The sequence below is a fragment of the Anomaloglossus baeobatrachus genome, chromosome 4 (genome assembly GCF_048569485.1).
Source record: "Anomaloglossus baeobatrachus isolate aAnoBae1 chromosome 4, aAnoBae1.hap1, whole genome shotgun sequence".
Classification (NCBI taxonomy): domain Eukaryota; kingdom Metazoa; phylum Chordata; class Amphibia; order Anura; family Aromobatidae; genus Anomaloglossus; species Anomaloglossus baeobatrachus.
Window position 1 is genome coordinate 58,164,257 of NC_134356.1, and position 12,347 is coordinate 58,176,603.

A 12,347-nucleotide genomic window follows, 5' to 3' on the forward strand; every position below is an offset into this window, starting at 1 on the left:
AGAAGAGAGAGGACCCTGCCCCCGAGGGCTCACAGTCTACAGGGAATGGGTGAGGGTACAATAGGTGAGGACAGAGCTGGTTGCACAGTGGTGTACTAGTCTGAGGGTTACTGCAGGTTGTAGGCTTGTTGGAAGTGGTGGGTCTTCAGGTTCCTTTTGTAGCTTTCCACGGTAGGTGAGCGTCTGATATGCTGGAGTAGAGCATTCCAGAGTATGGGGGAGGCACGGGAGAAATCTTGGATGTGATTGAGGGAAGAGGAGATAAGAGGGGAGTAGAGAAGGAGATCTTGTTAGGATCCGAGGTTACGTGCAGGTCACAGATGTTTGGAGGAGACCGGTTGTGGATGGCTTTGTAGGTCATGGTTAGTGTTTTGAACTGGAGTCTTTGGGCAATGGGAAGCCAGTGAAGGGATTGGCAGAGAAGAGCAACCGGGGAATAGTGAGGGGAGGGGGTGGATTAATAAGGGCGGCATAGTTTATGATAGATTAGAGGGGTGTAAGAGTGTTAGAAGGGAGGTCGCAGAGTAGAAGGTTGCAGTAGTCGAGGCGGGAAATGATAAGGTCATGCACTAGTGTTTTTGCTGTTTCTTGGTTAAGGAATGCACAAATTCATGAGATATTTATAACTGTATACAGCAGAAATCATAGTCTCCTTTGATGCTGGGCCACATTCAGGCAGGGGTGCCAATATGACAAGAAGGGAAGGTCTTCAGCAGACCCCCTCCTGTCATAGCAATCCATCAGTGCCCCACAATCATCTCATGGGTGCGCCGATGGGCACTTAAAATGGTATGCCCCCATGCCGGCGTGTGTTGTTCCCTCTGTCAGAGATTTACAGCATGATTTAATGTGTTAACAATCGTGGGCAGAGCTGTGCTCCACCCGTGATTGTTAGCACCAGGTCCTGGCTGTAATACACGGCCATTACCAGCTGGGTATGGGGCGAGCCCTGTCTATTAGCCCCCTCCATACACCAGCCTCTGACATGTAACACCAAAAAGATATGTGCAAGCCAAGTAGTAAAAGCATATAATTTTTATTACATTAAATAACCAAAATATAAACAAACAATGGATCAGCCCAGAAGGACGGATGATATAATGGGAGGCATAGGGCACTTGTTATTGAATACCGGATTATCAAAGAGTAGGTAATGCATATTAAAGTAAGAGCAGTCTAACTGGCTTCAGCCCCTTTGAGTAGTTACAGTAGTTATAAATATATATGTATATATACTCTACGGGACTGCAACCAGAAACAGCATAAACATCAAAACGTATGAAAGGCAATTACCAACAAATCCGGAGGAGTAATAGTGCCGCAGCCACCCACCAACACACTGACGCGCGTTTCGCACCCCCTTGGGCGCGCGTCAGTGTGTTGGTGGGTGGCTGCGGCACTATTACTCCTCCGGATTTGTTGGTAATTGCCTTTCATACGTTTTGATGTTTATGCTGTTTCTGGTTGCAGTCCCGTAGAGTATATATACATATATATTTATAACTACTGTAACTACTCAAAGGGGCTGAAGCCAGTTAGACTGCTCTTACTTTAATATGCATTACCTACTCTTTGATAATCCGGTATTCAATAACAAGTGCCCTATGCCTCCCATTATATCATCCGTCCTTCTGGGCTGATCCATTGTTTGTTTATATTTTGGTTATTTAATGTAATAAAAATTATATGCTTTTACTACTTGGCTTGCACATATCTTTTTGGTGTTATATTCATGGTTGGTGCAATTGAGCCTCGATATACATATATATATTGTGGTCTGGTTGGTGTTATGAGCCTCTGACATGTGCCATACATGTATGGGGGATGTTCTCGAGGGATTAAATAGCAACTAATAAATATAAATATAAATTTTATATATATATATATATATATATATATATATATATATATATATATATATATGTGTCAATAACAATCAAAAATGAGAGCCGAAACTTTGTAATATATCTTATTAGAGACATATGCTTGTTCCTCCTCCTGGACTGATCACTCAGTTTCAATATTCTCAATTCACGTGTAAGATCTGTATTCAGTAAATACAGACTTTCCCATTAAGGAGATAGGAGATGACAGTTGGTGCTCATAAAGTTCTACGGAGAAGTGTAACGGTCATTCCAGGAGAACTTGCAGCAGAATGTCAGTGTCTGTCTTTAGCTCCTCCCTCTACATTTAGCTCCTCCATTTTCCATAGAATTTTAAAAGCAGCAACTGTCATCTCCTATCTCAGTAATGGGGAAATCTGTCTTCAATGAGTACAGACTGTACAGAGGACAAACCACAGACAAATGCAGTAGGCGTTTTAAATAGTGGATAATTGTTACTATTCACCAACATTCCATTTCATGTTTTTTAATTTTTTTAAATTCCAAAAAGAGAAAAACAAAGCACCCTTCTTTATATTTTCAGTTCCAGTTGAAATTCAGGAAATAATTGACACCCATCCAGTAAATGGTGGACAATTAGTGACATGCGTGGGCAAAGGTATGCCAATGCCAAACATCACCTGGTTCTTCTGCACTGAAATAAAGAGGTAGGTAATTATTCTTGTTGGGATTTCACCATACAAAGTGCATTAATGCAGAAATCAAAGCATTATGGGTTTGTTTATGGGCTTTTTAATTTAGTGCTGCTTTTTATGGTCATCATAAGGGGGTGTGGCTCACAGGATAACACAAATCAGCCTAAAGACCCTCCCATGAGGATCCTGTGAACCACACCCATCATGTGAAGCCTGTAGAGCCGGCATCTCTCAAACCTGTAACTAAATTGAGTCATAAATCCACCAAGTAGATAATCAGATACATTTATTTAGACATACATCATGAAAATACTGCATAATATAAAAGGAAAAGAACAAGGTGCTCAGTAAGAATTACTAGTAAGGAGAACACCACATTGCAGATCAAATGAATACAGGGTGGATGTAAAGTGCATGTGCATAGTAGCAGCAAGAATACCCGGGTCCAAACCAAGAACCATCCGCTGAACATAAGGTGCATGTGCAAAATAGCAGCTAAGGTACTGAACTCTCAAATGAGTGACACTCAACCATAATACACTGCCTTGCAGATTCCAGGGTATCTCCAAGACCCCTACGCGTGTTTCATGTGGACTTCTTTGTGGGTGTGTAGAGATGCCGACTTAAATCCTCAGCTGGGTCACGTACACCACTACTCCCCTAGCCATCCACATGTGCTGCTGTCTCCTTTCACTCTTGGGCCCTGTACATGCTGCACGGGGTTCCCGGGAGTGCACCGAAGACGCACGTGCACACTGTCCCTCCTCTTAAAGGGCCGTTGTGCTATTTCCAGGAAATGCCTCTCAGCCTATGGCTATGAGACACAGTGTATTTAAGACATCCTCCCATTAGGGGAGGTGCCTGTGCAACGCCTTTAGTTAGTTAGTTAGTCAGTCAGTCTGCTACCTAGCTAGTTCTCATGTCCTGAGCTCCTGTCCTGTTATCCGTGTGTCCAACTCCAGTACCTGCCTTCCCATACCTGTTTATCCCTGCAGTGCCCACCATTTCTGTCCGGACTTGCCTGTCCTGCCTGCCTCAGTGACCCCCGCTTGTACCTGTCTAGACCTGAGTCTGTCACCTGTCCTAGGGGTTAGTTGCCACAGTCTTGGTCACTGCCCTGGGATTGATACTTGGCATCCGCCTCACGATGGGCGCTTAGTTAAGCCCCTCCTTCTAAGAGGTAAGCCATGGTCCACCCTGTGGTCCAGTGGATCCACTAATCCCACTATTTGCCTCTACACCGGCCACGAGCGTTACAAAGACCAAATTAGCACTGAATGAAAAAAGCCCATATCTCTGGAACCATAGCAGATTTAATTAAGAAAAAACAAATATTCAAGGAATAATAAGTGCAAGAAATGACCACTTTGACTTGGTGATAGGTCCTCTTTATACTTTCAATATAAAGAAAATTTTTAAATAAGGCCTGGTTAAAATTTGAAAAATAGCTGAAATAAACAGAATTTTAATTTGACCTATATTTTTAGTAAATAGTTTAAAAAAGTTACAAAATCAAAAAGTATCAGGCATTGAAAAATAAGAACAAAAGCGCCCCCTGTCTTCTTGTTGATGTTTTAAAAAGCTAAGAAAAATCTAATAAAATGTTATTTTTTCTGTGTTTTTTTTTATAATTCATCAGTTGTAGTAGTATAGATTGGTTGCTGTGGAAGCCCCTGGATCATATAACATCACAGATGGAGTTTGATATGAACACCACTTATTCCCAGCCGGAATATGGAACTTATGAGGTTAGGAGTGTTCTCCACATCCGGAGTGTGGAAGATTCGCTCTCCGTGCGCTGTGCCGGGGAGAACGACCTTGGCGTTCAACATCACCGAGATGTAACACTTGTACCTCACTGTGAGTATGTCAGTATTTTCATGGGGACATGTAAGGGGAACTAAAACTTGTACAATAATTAAAGGGATATTCCTAGATTATGGGCAGGATATTCCATAAATATGTAATAGGACAGGGTGCCACCTCTAGAATTATTATTATTATTTATTATTATAGCGCCATTTTTTCCATGGGCTTTACATATGAAAGGGGTATATATAATAGGGACAAGTACAATAATCATAAACAATACAAGGCACAGACAGGTACAGGAGGACAGAGGTCCCTGCCTACAAGGGCTCACAGTCTACAAGGGATAGGTGAGGATACAGTAGGTGAGGTTAGAGCTGATTGTGGGGAGCTGTATCAGACCGAGGGTTACGGCAGGTTTTAGGCTTGTTGGAAGAGGTGGGGCTTCAGGTTCCTTTTGAAGCTTGTCAAGGTAGGCGAGAGTCTGATATGTTGTGGCAGCGCATTCCAGAGTATGGGGGAAGCACAGGAGAAATCTTGGATGCGATGGTGGGAAGAGGAGATGAGAGGGGAGTAGAGAAGGAGATCTTGTGAGGATCGAAGGTTAGGTGCAGGTAAGTACCGGGAGACTAGGTCACAGATGATTGGAGGAGACAGGTTGTGGATGGCTTTGTATGTCATGGTTAGGGTTTTGAACTGGAGTCGTTGGGCAATGGGAAGCCAGTGAAGGGATTGGCAGAGAGGAGAGGTCGGGGAATAGCGAGGGAAGAGGTGGATTAGTCAGGCAGCATAGTTTAGAATAGATTGTAGGAGTGCGAGACTGTTAGAAGGGAGGCCACAGAGCAGGAGGTTGCAATAATCTAGGCGGGAGATAATAAGGGCATGAATGCTCATCCTCTGTACGTACAAGGGTCTAAAGACATGTCAGAAGATTCACCTACAATAGATTTTCCAACCACGTCTGCTGGAAGTTTGTTTTGACCATCTAATCATCTTTCAGTAAAATAATATTTAAGAATCTGTCATTCAGCCCCATCTCAGACATTTATAACTATTATTATTATTATTATTATTATTATTTTCTAAAGACCTCTATGCTGATTTATGACCACAGACCACATCGACGTTGAGCTGCACTTTCATTAAGTCAAAAATCAGCAAAGGAACTCAAGAAAAGGTTCTCTCCATCAGAATGAGCTCACTGACAGATCATCAGTTAACTCATTCTGAAGCAGGGAATCAAAAATCTTATAAAAGCCGAACAGTGCAAATGGTTTATTGACACATAATTGAAAAACAATATTCATAAAGGTAAAAAAATATTGTCCTGAATATGTGAATATCATGTAGAGAATAATATACCGCTGTAAGCAGTGATAATGTTTTGTAAGTTTTTAATTATCTATATTTTTTTTTATAGATTTAACCTTCAAAGTCATGCTAATCTCTGCTGTTCTGGCTTTGGTCGTTCTTTTTTTGATTTTCCTTATAATCCTCATTGTTCTCTGGCGAAAGGTATGAGAATTTTATTCGTTTTTTATGTTGATGATGGTTTTTTTTTTTAATCAAGATATTATATGAGGACATTTAACCTTTAAATACTAGATCTTAAATCTTTCATCCACTGGCAGGACAGGTTGTATGGAAAATGGACACCTGGGAGATAAGTGATGATGGATCTCTGCCCCTCACCCCCACACTTGCTACTATGTTCAGTGTATACAGTATATACATACTGCTTATATGATGATTTTTTTTAATGTGAATGTTTTAACTCAAAAACATGCAGCACCCACACAATACCGCCATTGATGGCCTAAACAATAATGCCATACAATCAGAAGTAATACTTTCATACAGTATCCACACAATAATGTCAATCATTTACCCAAAAACTCCTGCCATGCTATGATAAATAATACTTCCACTCAATGTCCACCCTATACCTGATATTCATTGAAAAATACTGCCATATAGTGACAAATATACACTGTTCACCCTATACTTGACACTCATTGCCAAAATACTGCCATATAATGCCAAATAATACTTCCATGCAATGTCCACCCTATACCTGACATTCATTGCCAAAATACTGCCATATAGTGACAAATATACAATGTCCACCCTATATCTGACATTCATTGAAAAATAATGCCATATAGTGACATAATACTCCCATACAATGTCCGTCCACCCTATACCTGACATTCACTGTCAAAATACTGACATACAATGCCAAATAATACTTTCATACACTATCCACCCTATACCTGACATTCACTGAAAAATGTCATATAGTGGCAATTAGTACTTCCATACAATGTAAACCCTATACCTGACATTCATTGCCAAAATAGTGCCATATATATATATACATACAATGTTCACCTTATACCTGCCATATAATGATAAATAATAGTTCCATACAATGTCCACCCTATACCTGAAATTCATTGTCAAAATACTGCCACTTAGTGACAGATGATGCTACCATACAATGTCTACCCTATACCAGAAATTCATTGCCAAAATACTGCCATATAATTCCAAATAATACTTCCATACAATTTGCACCCTATACCTGACATTCATTACCAAAATACGGCGATATAATGACAAATGTACAATGGCCACCCTATACCTGACATTCACTGAAAAATGTCATATAGTGACAATTAGTACTTCCATACAATGTAAATCCTATACTTGACCTTCATTGCCAATATATTGCCATATTATGACAAATATATACCGTAATGGTTACCCTATACCTGACATTCATTGCCAAAATGCTGCCTAATAATAACTACTTCCATACAATGTGTACACAATAATACCACTTAATACCCAATTCTTGTCATACAACAGATGCTTCCATACAATGCATATGTAGCGACCCACGGGGCAGGTGGTTAACCTACACGTCGCTGGGCCATTTCGTGTCGGGTCAGGCGATGTCACGGGTGGCCTTGCCCGATTCTGTTCCCCCGAGACGTACAGTAAATGGTGGGGGAAGCGGGGTATTTGGGAAAGTTTGTCATGACGCCACCTTTAGTATGAGGCCAGGAGTAGCCGCTGCTGCAGGGCTCCTTGCCGGGGCAGGTGTTATGGCAGCGGGGATGGTATCGGGACCCACAGGCAGAACAGGCCCTGGGTGGATGATGAGGGAATTTATGGCCGTTGGCGCCTAAGCACTGGGCGGCGGCGCCGGTAAGGATGAGCCAACACAGTCTCTGCGGGTTCAGGATGTAGTTTACTCACAACTTCAGCTGCCAGCCCAGTCACACTGGTCACTGCCGTGATGGGCTCCGCTAAATCCCAGATCCGGTAAGGGGTCACCACCGGTGTTTTGAGAGAGAAGGAGTGAGAGTCCTATTTCTAGGGTGTCCCCCTCAGCAGTTAGGCACCCTGGCTGAGCTCCCGCTCTAAGCCCCGGGCCCAGAAAAGTCCAAGATTTTCAGAGAAGTCTTGCCAGAACTATGGTCCTGATGGGTCTGCCTTGAGGTGAGTGTGTTGCGCCTATTTCTACCCCCAAGTGGAACCCGCCCCCGAAGGTGGCTGGCTTCAGTGACCGGGAAGTCCCATGATCGTTATGGCCATTCCCTGCCTACCCTGAGCCAACCCACCCTGTGTGAAGGCTCCTAAGCTGTATTTAGTGTGTGAATGTGGAACACCGGTGATTAACCCCCCCCTTACCTGAGATGAATACCGCACCTCAACTAAGGAGCAGTACCCTGTGGCGACCAGAGCCTCAGGGGCACCACACATATATCCAATCCTGAAGATCCAGTTCTTGGGGAAACTTGGGAAATTGTGGCACTAGGTATTTTCCCAATTTGCCACCCCTTTAATGCTCCCTGTCCTCAAGGTTTTATTCTACTGTGGCGCCCCTGACCTGGTCAGGCACCACTGAGTACTGCACCCATGCTGGGGACAGTACAACACAGGTAATCCAGAAGGCTGACCGGGGTGTGGTACACAGGCGCATAGTGATCAGGTCTCACACATGTACCCATGAGAGGACCCCTGGGGATCCCAGGAGGGGGAAAAGCCTTGACCTTCACTGGAATAGTGGAGGGGGCCAAAAGCCTCCATCTCCTCTCAAGGGGTGTGGTAAGAGAATCTGGTTGCTAGGTGGCGTAGGCAAGAACAGGAGAGGAGGGGCAGTGAGTCAGTTAGAGCAGAACTCCATAGGGCTCAGTGAGGAGCAGACCTGTGGGGCTGTTGCTGTCTAACAGCGCCCGCGCAGTGGCTACTGACGGGGGAGAACGGTCACCTAGGAGTGCTACCCGAAACCCATCTCCAGCTAGAGAGAGAGCACAGAGTGGGAAGTAAGGAGACTGCTAGGGAGAACCAGGCCCAAACGGGCGGCAGATCCCGAAGCGGAGATAGATCCAGCTTTCTTTTGCTAAACCTGCCGGTGTGGGGCTCTCAAAGCCCACGCCACAACACCACAAAAAGCCGCAGCCACGTAGCCACAGTTAGGGCCCATAGCTCACAGGAGGCAAGAAGCTGGAGTGATCTGGTCCAGGCGACAAGCAAACGGCAAACGAAGGGGAGTGAGGCTTCAGCAACTTCCCTGGGTGACCCCCATAGGGACTAAAAGTCGGGGTCACCCCAAACCACCAAGGGCTAAGGAAGGCGAGTTGGTAGTCACCCTCACAAGTCAGCCTGAAGGACACCTGGTTCCCACTTGGTTCATCCCAGCTACGCCCGGGTTACTCACCCTGCCATCAACTGTGAGTAAAAACCCTGAAAGACATCCTGCCTGTGTTGAGTCATTCTGCGCCTTGTAGTTCTACACATCTACACAGGGCCCTGGGGCTTGCCTCACTCTCAGGGGGCTATTCCAACTAACTGCACTCACCATCAGCCCCAGGCGTCCCTCAACCTGCAGTGGCGGTCCTCCCCCACTGACCGCAATACTGAGAGTGGCGTCACGACAAGAAGAAGATCTCCTACCTGTGACCAGATCCAGCTGAGTGGAGTCCCTGAAGGTAATGCACCGACACAACACCTGTGGGGCTTCACATCTGGCGTCACGAACAGGATAAGGACTAGACCTGTTCAGACAGGTGACCATGTGCCTGGGCGGTCCGCTTGGAAAATTGGAAGCGCCGCCATATTGCCACCATGAAAAGCGCGCTGAAAAACAACAGCAGCCCGCGCTGGGAGAAGTTACCGCCCACGAAGAGGTGTGGCTACCCAGAGATCCCCTGCAGAGTTCTGACCTTGCCAGCTATGAGAGTGGAAGCGTTCAGAGACGTCGGGACAGAAAGGAAGCCACAAGCCTGCTGCTGGGAGAGGAGCTGCTGAAAGAGGCAGAGCAGAAACTGAACAGCTTGCTATCAGAGGCAACGGCGAGTCCACAGCTGGAGAGTCGTGCAGAAGAAATGGCGTCTGACCGCAGAAATCCAGAACCGGGCTCCGCTGCCTGGTGGTATCGGGAGCTGGCCCAGTTCTGCGACCGACTGGAGACCCGGGTCGTGGAGCAGATCCGGGAAGAACGAATGGAAATGCTGGAGATGACCGCGGCGGTTCGGGCCTATGAAAGGAGAGCCGCGCGCCGAGTGCCAGACAGGACGGCGATGACGCAGACCCCGATGCTGCCACCGGTGGGTGAGTCGAGTGATGCCCCGGCCAGCGCAAGTGCCCCGACCCCTGCTGCCACGCCCGCGGTCCCCGAAGAGGCGTCCGGTGCGGCGACGCTGAAGCAGGCCGCAGCCACGCCAGGTGCGGCCTTCCAAGCCCCAGCGGCCGCAGCGATGCCCTGCTCGGCCCACCAAGACCCGGTCCCTGCAGCAACGCCCAGTCCGGCCCGCAAAGAACCGGCTGCCACCGCGACCCTCATCCGCGCCGCAGGCGTAACGCTGACCCAGGCCGCCGCCCTGCTAGGCCCGGCCCGCCGAGACCCCACCGCCGCAGCAACGCTCGTCCGCGCCGCAAGTGAGGTGCTGAACCAGGCCGCAGCCACGCCAGGCGCGGCCCGCCAAGCCCCGGCCGCCGCAGCGATGCCCTGCTCGGCCCACCAAGACCCGGTCCCTGCAGCGACGCCCAGCCCAGCCTGCACAGATCCCATCGCAGCTGCGACGCCGATCCAGGCCGCCGCCATACAGGGCGCGGCCCGCCAAGACCAGGCCGCCGCCAAACAGGGCGCGGCCCGCCAAGACCAGGCCGCCGCCATGCCGGGCGCGGCCCGCCAAGACCAGGCCGCCGCCATACAGGGCGCGGCCCGCAAAGAGATTGCATCACCATTTACCCCGGCCTGCAAGGCCAGAGCAGACACCGCTCCCCAGTCCAAAGAGGTCCCTGCTGGAAAGCCCACGCTGGGGGAGGACCCCGAATACTGGCGGCTGAAGGCTGACATGGAGGCCAAGTTTCCACAATGGTTGGTGGACCGGTACATGCTCCCTCCGCACACCCCCAAGAGGATTCCAGCAATCCCTGCAGCAACCACGCCAAAGAGTCCCCTGCCTGAGCCTGCTGAAGAAAGCCCATCCCCAGCACTGCCACCAAAGGAGTGCCAAGAAGAACTAAGGGGGAGAGGAGGCCAGGAAACTGAGGAGCTGACTCAGGAGCCAGCAGCAGTGCTAGTCCCAGAGCCGGAGATGCTGCCATATTCCCGCTGGGACGAGGAAGACCTGACACCGTCTGCTGATGAAGACCAGCCCAGAAACCTCACCTGGGGCCCTGCAGGCATTGAGGTAACAGCCCAGCAGAACCCAGCCCGCAAGACCAGGCGTCGCAACAGAACAACGCTGTCCCCTGCACCACAGTCTCCAGAGCAGAGAGAAGTCACAGCCAGAGACCTACAGGAGAAAAGGTTCCTGAGAAGAGCCAAAGCCCAGGTCAGAGGACCCCTTTGCAGAGGAGTAGTGGAGGATTTCAATTTGAGAAGTGGATATGGATTCATCGTTGCACCTGGTATCAAAGAAGGCATTTTTGTCAATAGGAGAGACGTCAGAGCTAATTTGCCCAGAGGACATCCTGGAAGGAACCTGAGAATGGGAGACACAGTGCAGTTTACCATGCATCAAGGCGAAAGAGGCTGGTACGCGCTAGATGTAGTACCATGTCCCAAAGAAGAAAGAAAAGACAGAGATAAAGAAACAGATGAAGATCAAGAAAGAAAAGACAAGGAACCTACAGATGAAACTACCTCCGATGACGACAAAGAGCAAGAAAGCAGCAGGTGCCGCAGCCCAACAGGCCAAAGCCCTGAAATGGAGGAGTAAAGGAAAGTAAGAAGTCAACAGTTAGAGAGTTAAAGTTTTGAAAAGTTTGTTTTGCAACGTTCTCAAGTTCAAGTAATGTGCCCACAAAAACTATTGTGAGAAATAAACCTTAAGGCTATGAACTGGCTATAGCCACAAACTCTCGCAGTGTAAATAGTTACACCAAAAGGGCACCACCACCACCAGAGTCAGCCTGTTTAGGGGCTTGGCTCGTCTGCAACCAGGAGGAGCCCGTCCGTATATAGGGCCTTGGCTTACCTGCAACCAGAGAGCATGCCTGTTTATGGGGCCTGGCTCTCCACCACAAAGAGGGTACCTGGTCAGCACCAACTGTGGAGGCCGCCTCTGCATCCTGCCAGAAGAGGCTGAAGGCGCGGATCCACCAGGCCAGGTATACCCTGAAACCACCAGCCCAAGTAAGCCGCCTCTACATCCTGCCAGAAGTGGCTGAAGCCGCGGCCAACGTGAAAGGGTTTTGGGTGGGTTAACGGACTTGTGGGTGGAGGGTGGTGATGTATGGTACCTGGTGCTTTTAAAAATGTTTTACATGTTTTAATGTTTTTATGCATTTTTAAAATGTTGTCTTGCAGCCCGAGGACGTGCTGGTGATAACTAAGGGGGAATGTGGCGCCCCTGACCTGGTCAGGCACCACTGAGTACTGCACCCATGCTGGGGACAGTACAACACAGGTAATCCAGAAGGCTGACCGGGGTGTGGTACACAGGCGCATAGTGATCAGGTCTCACACATGTACCCATGA

General features: G+C 47.7%; 1 protein-coding gene across 1 annotated transcript in view; it reads left to right on the forward strand.

The window, feature by feature from the left end:
* PDGFRB (platelet derived growth factor receptor beta) overlaps window positions 1–12,347 on the forward strand; it is a 228,772-nt gene that overhangs the window by 159,654 nt on the left and 56,771 nt on the right. The window contains exons 9-11 of the mRNA XM_075344366.1: window positions 2,428–2,551; window positions 4,179–4,399; window positions 5,769–5,863. Of these exons, the coding sequence (XP_075200481.1) occupies window positions 2,428–2,551; window positions 4,179–4,399; window positions 5,769–5,863 (440 nt within the window). The remainder of the gene's footprint in view (window positions 1–2,427; window positions 2,552–4,178; window positions 4,400–5,768; window positions 5,864–12,347) is intronic.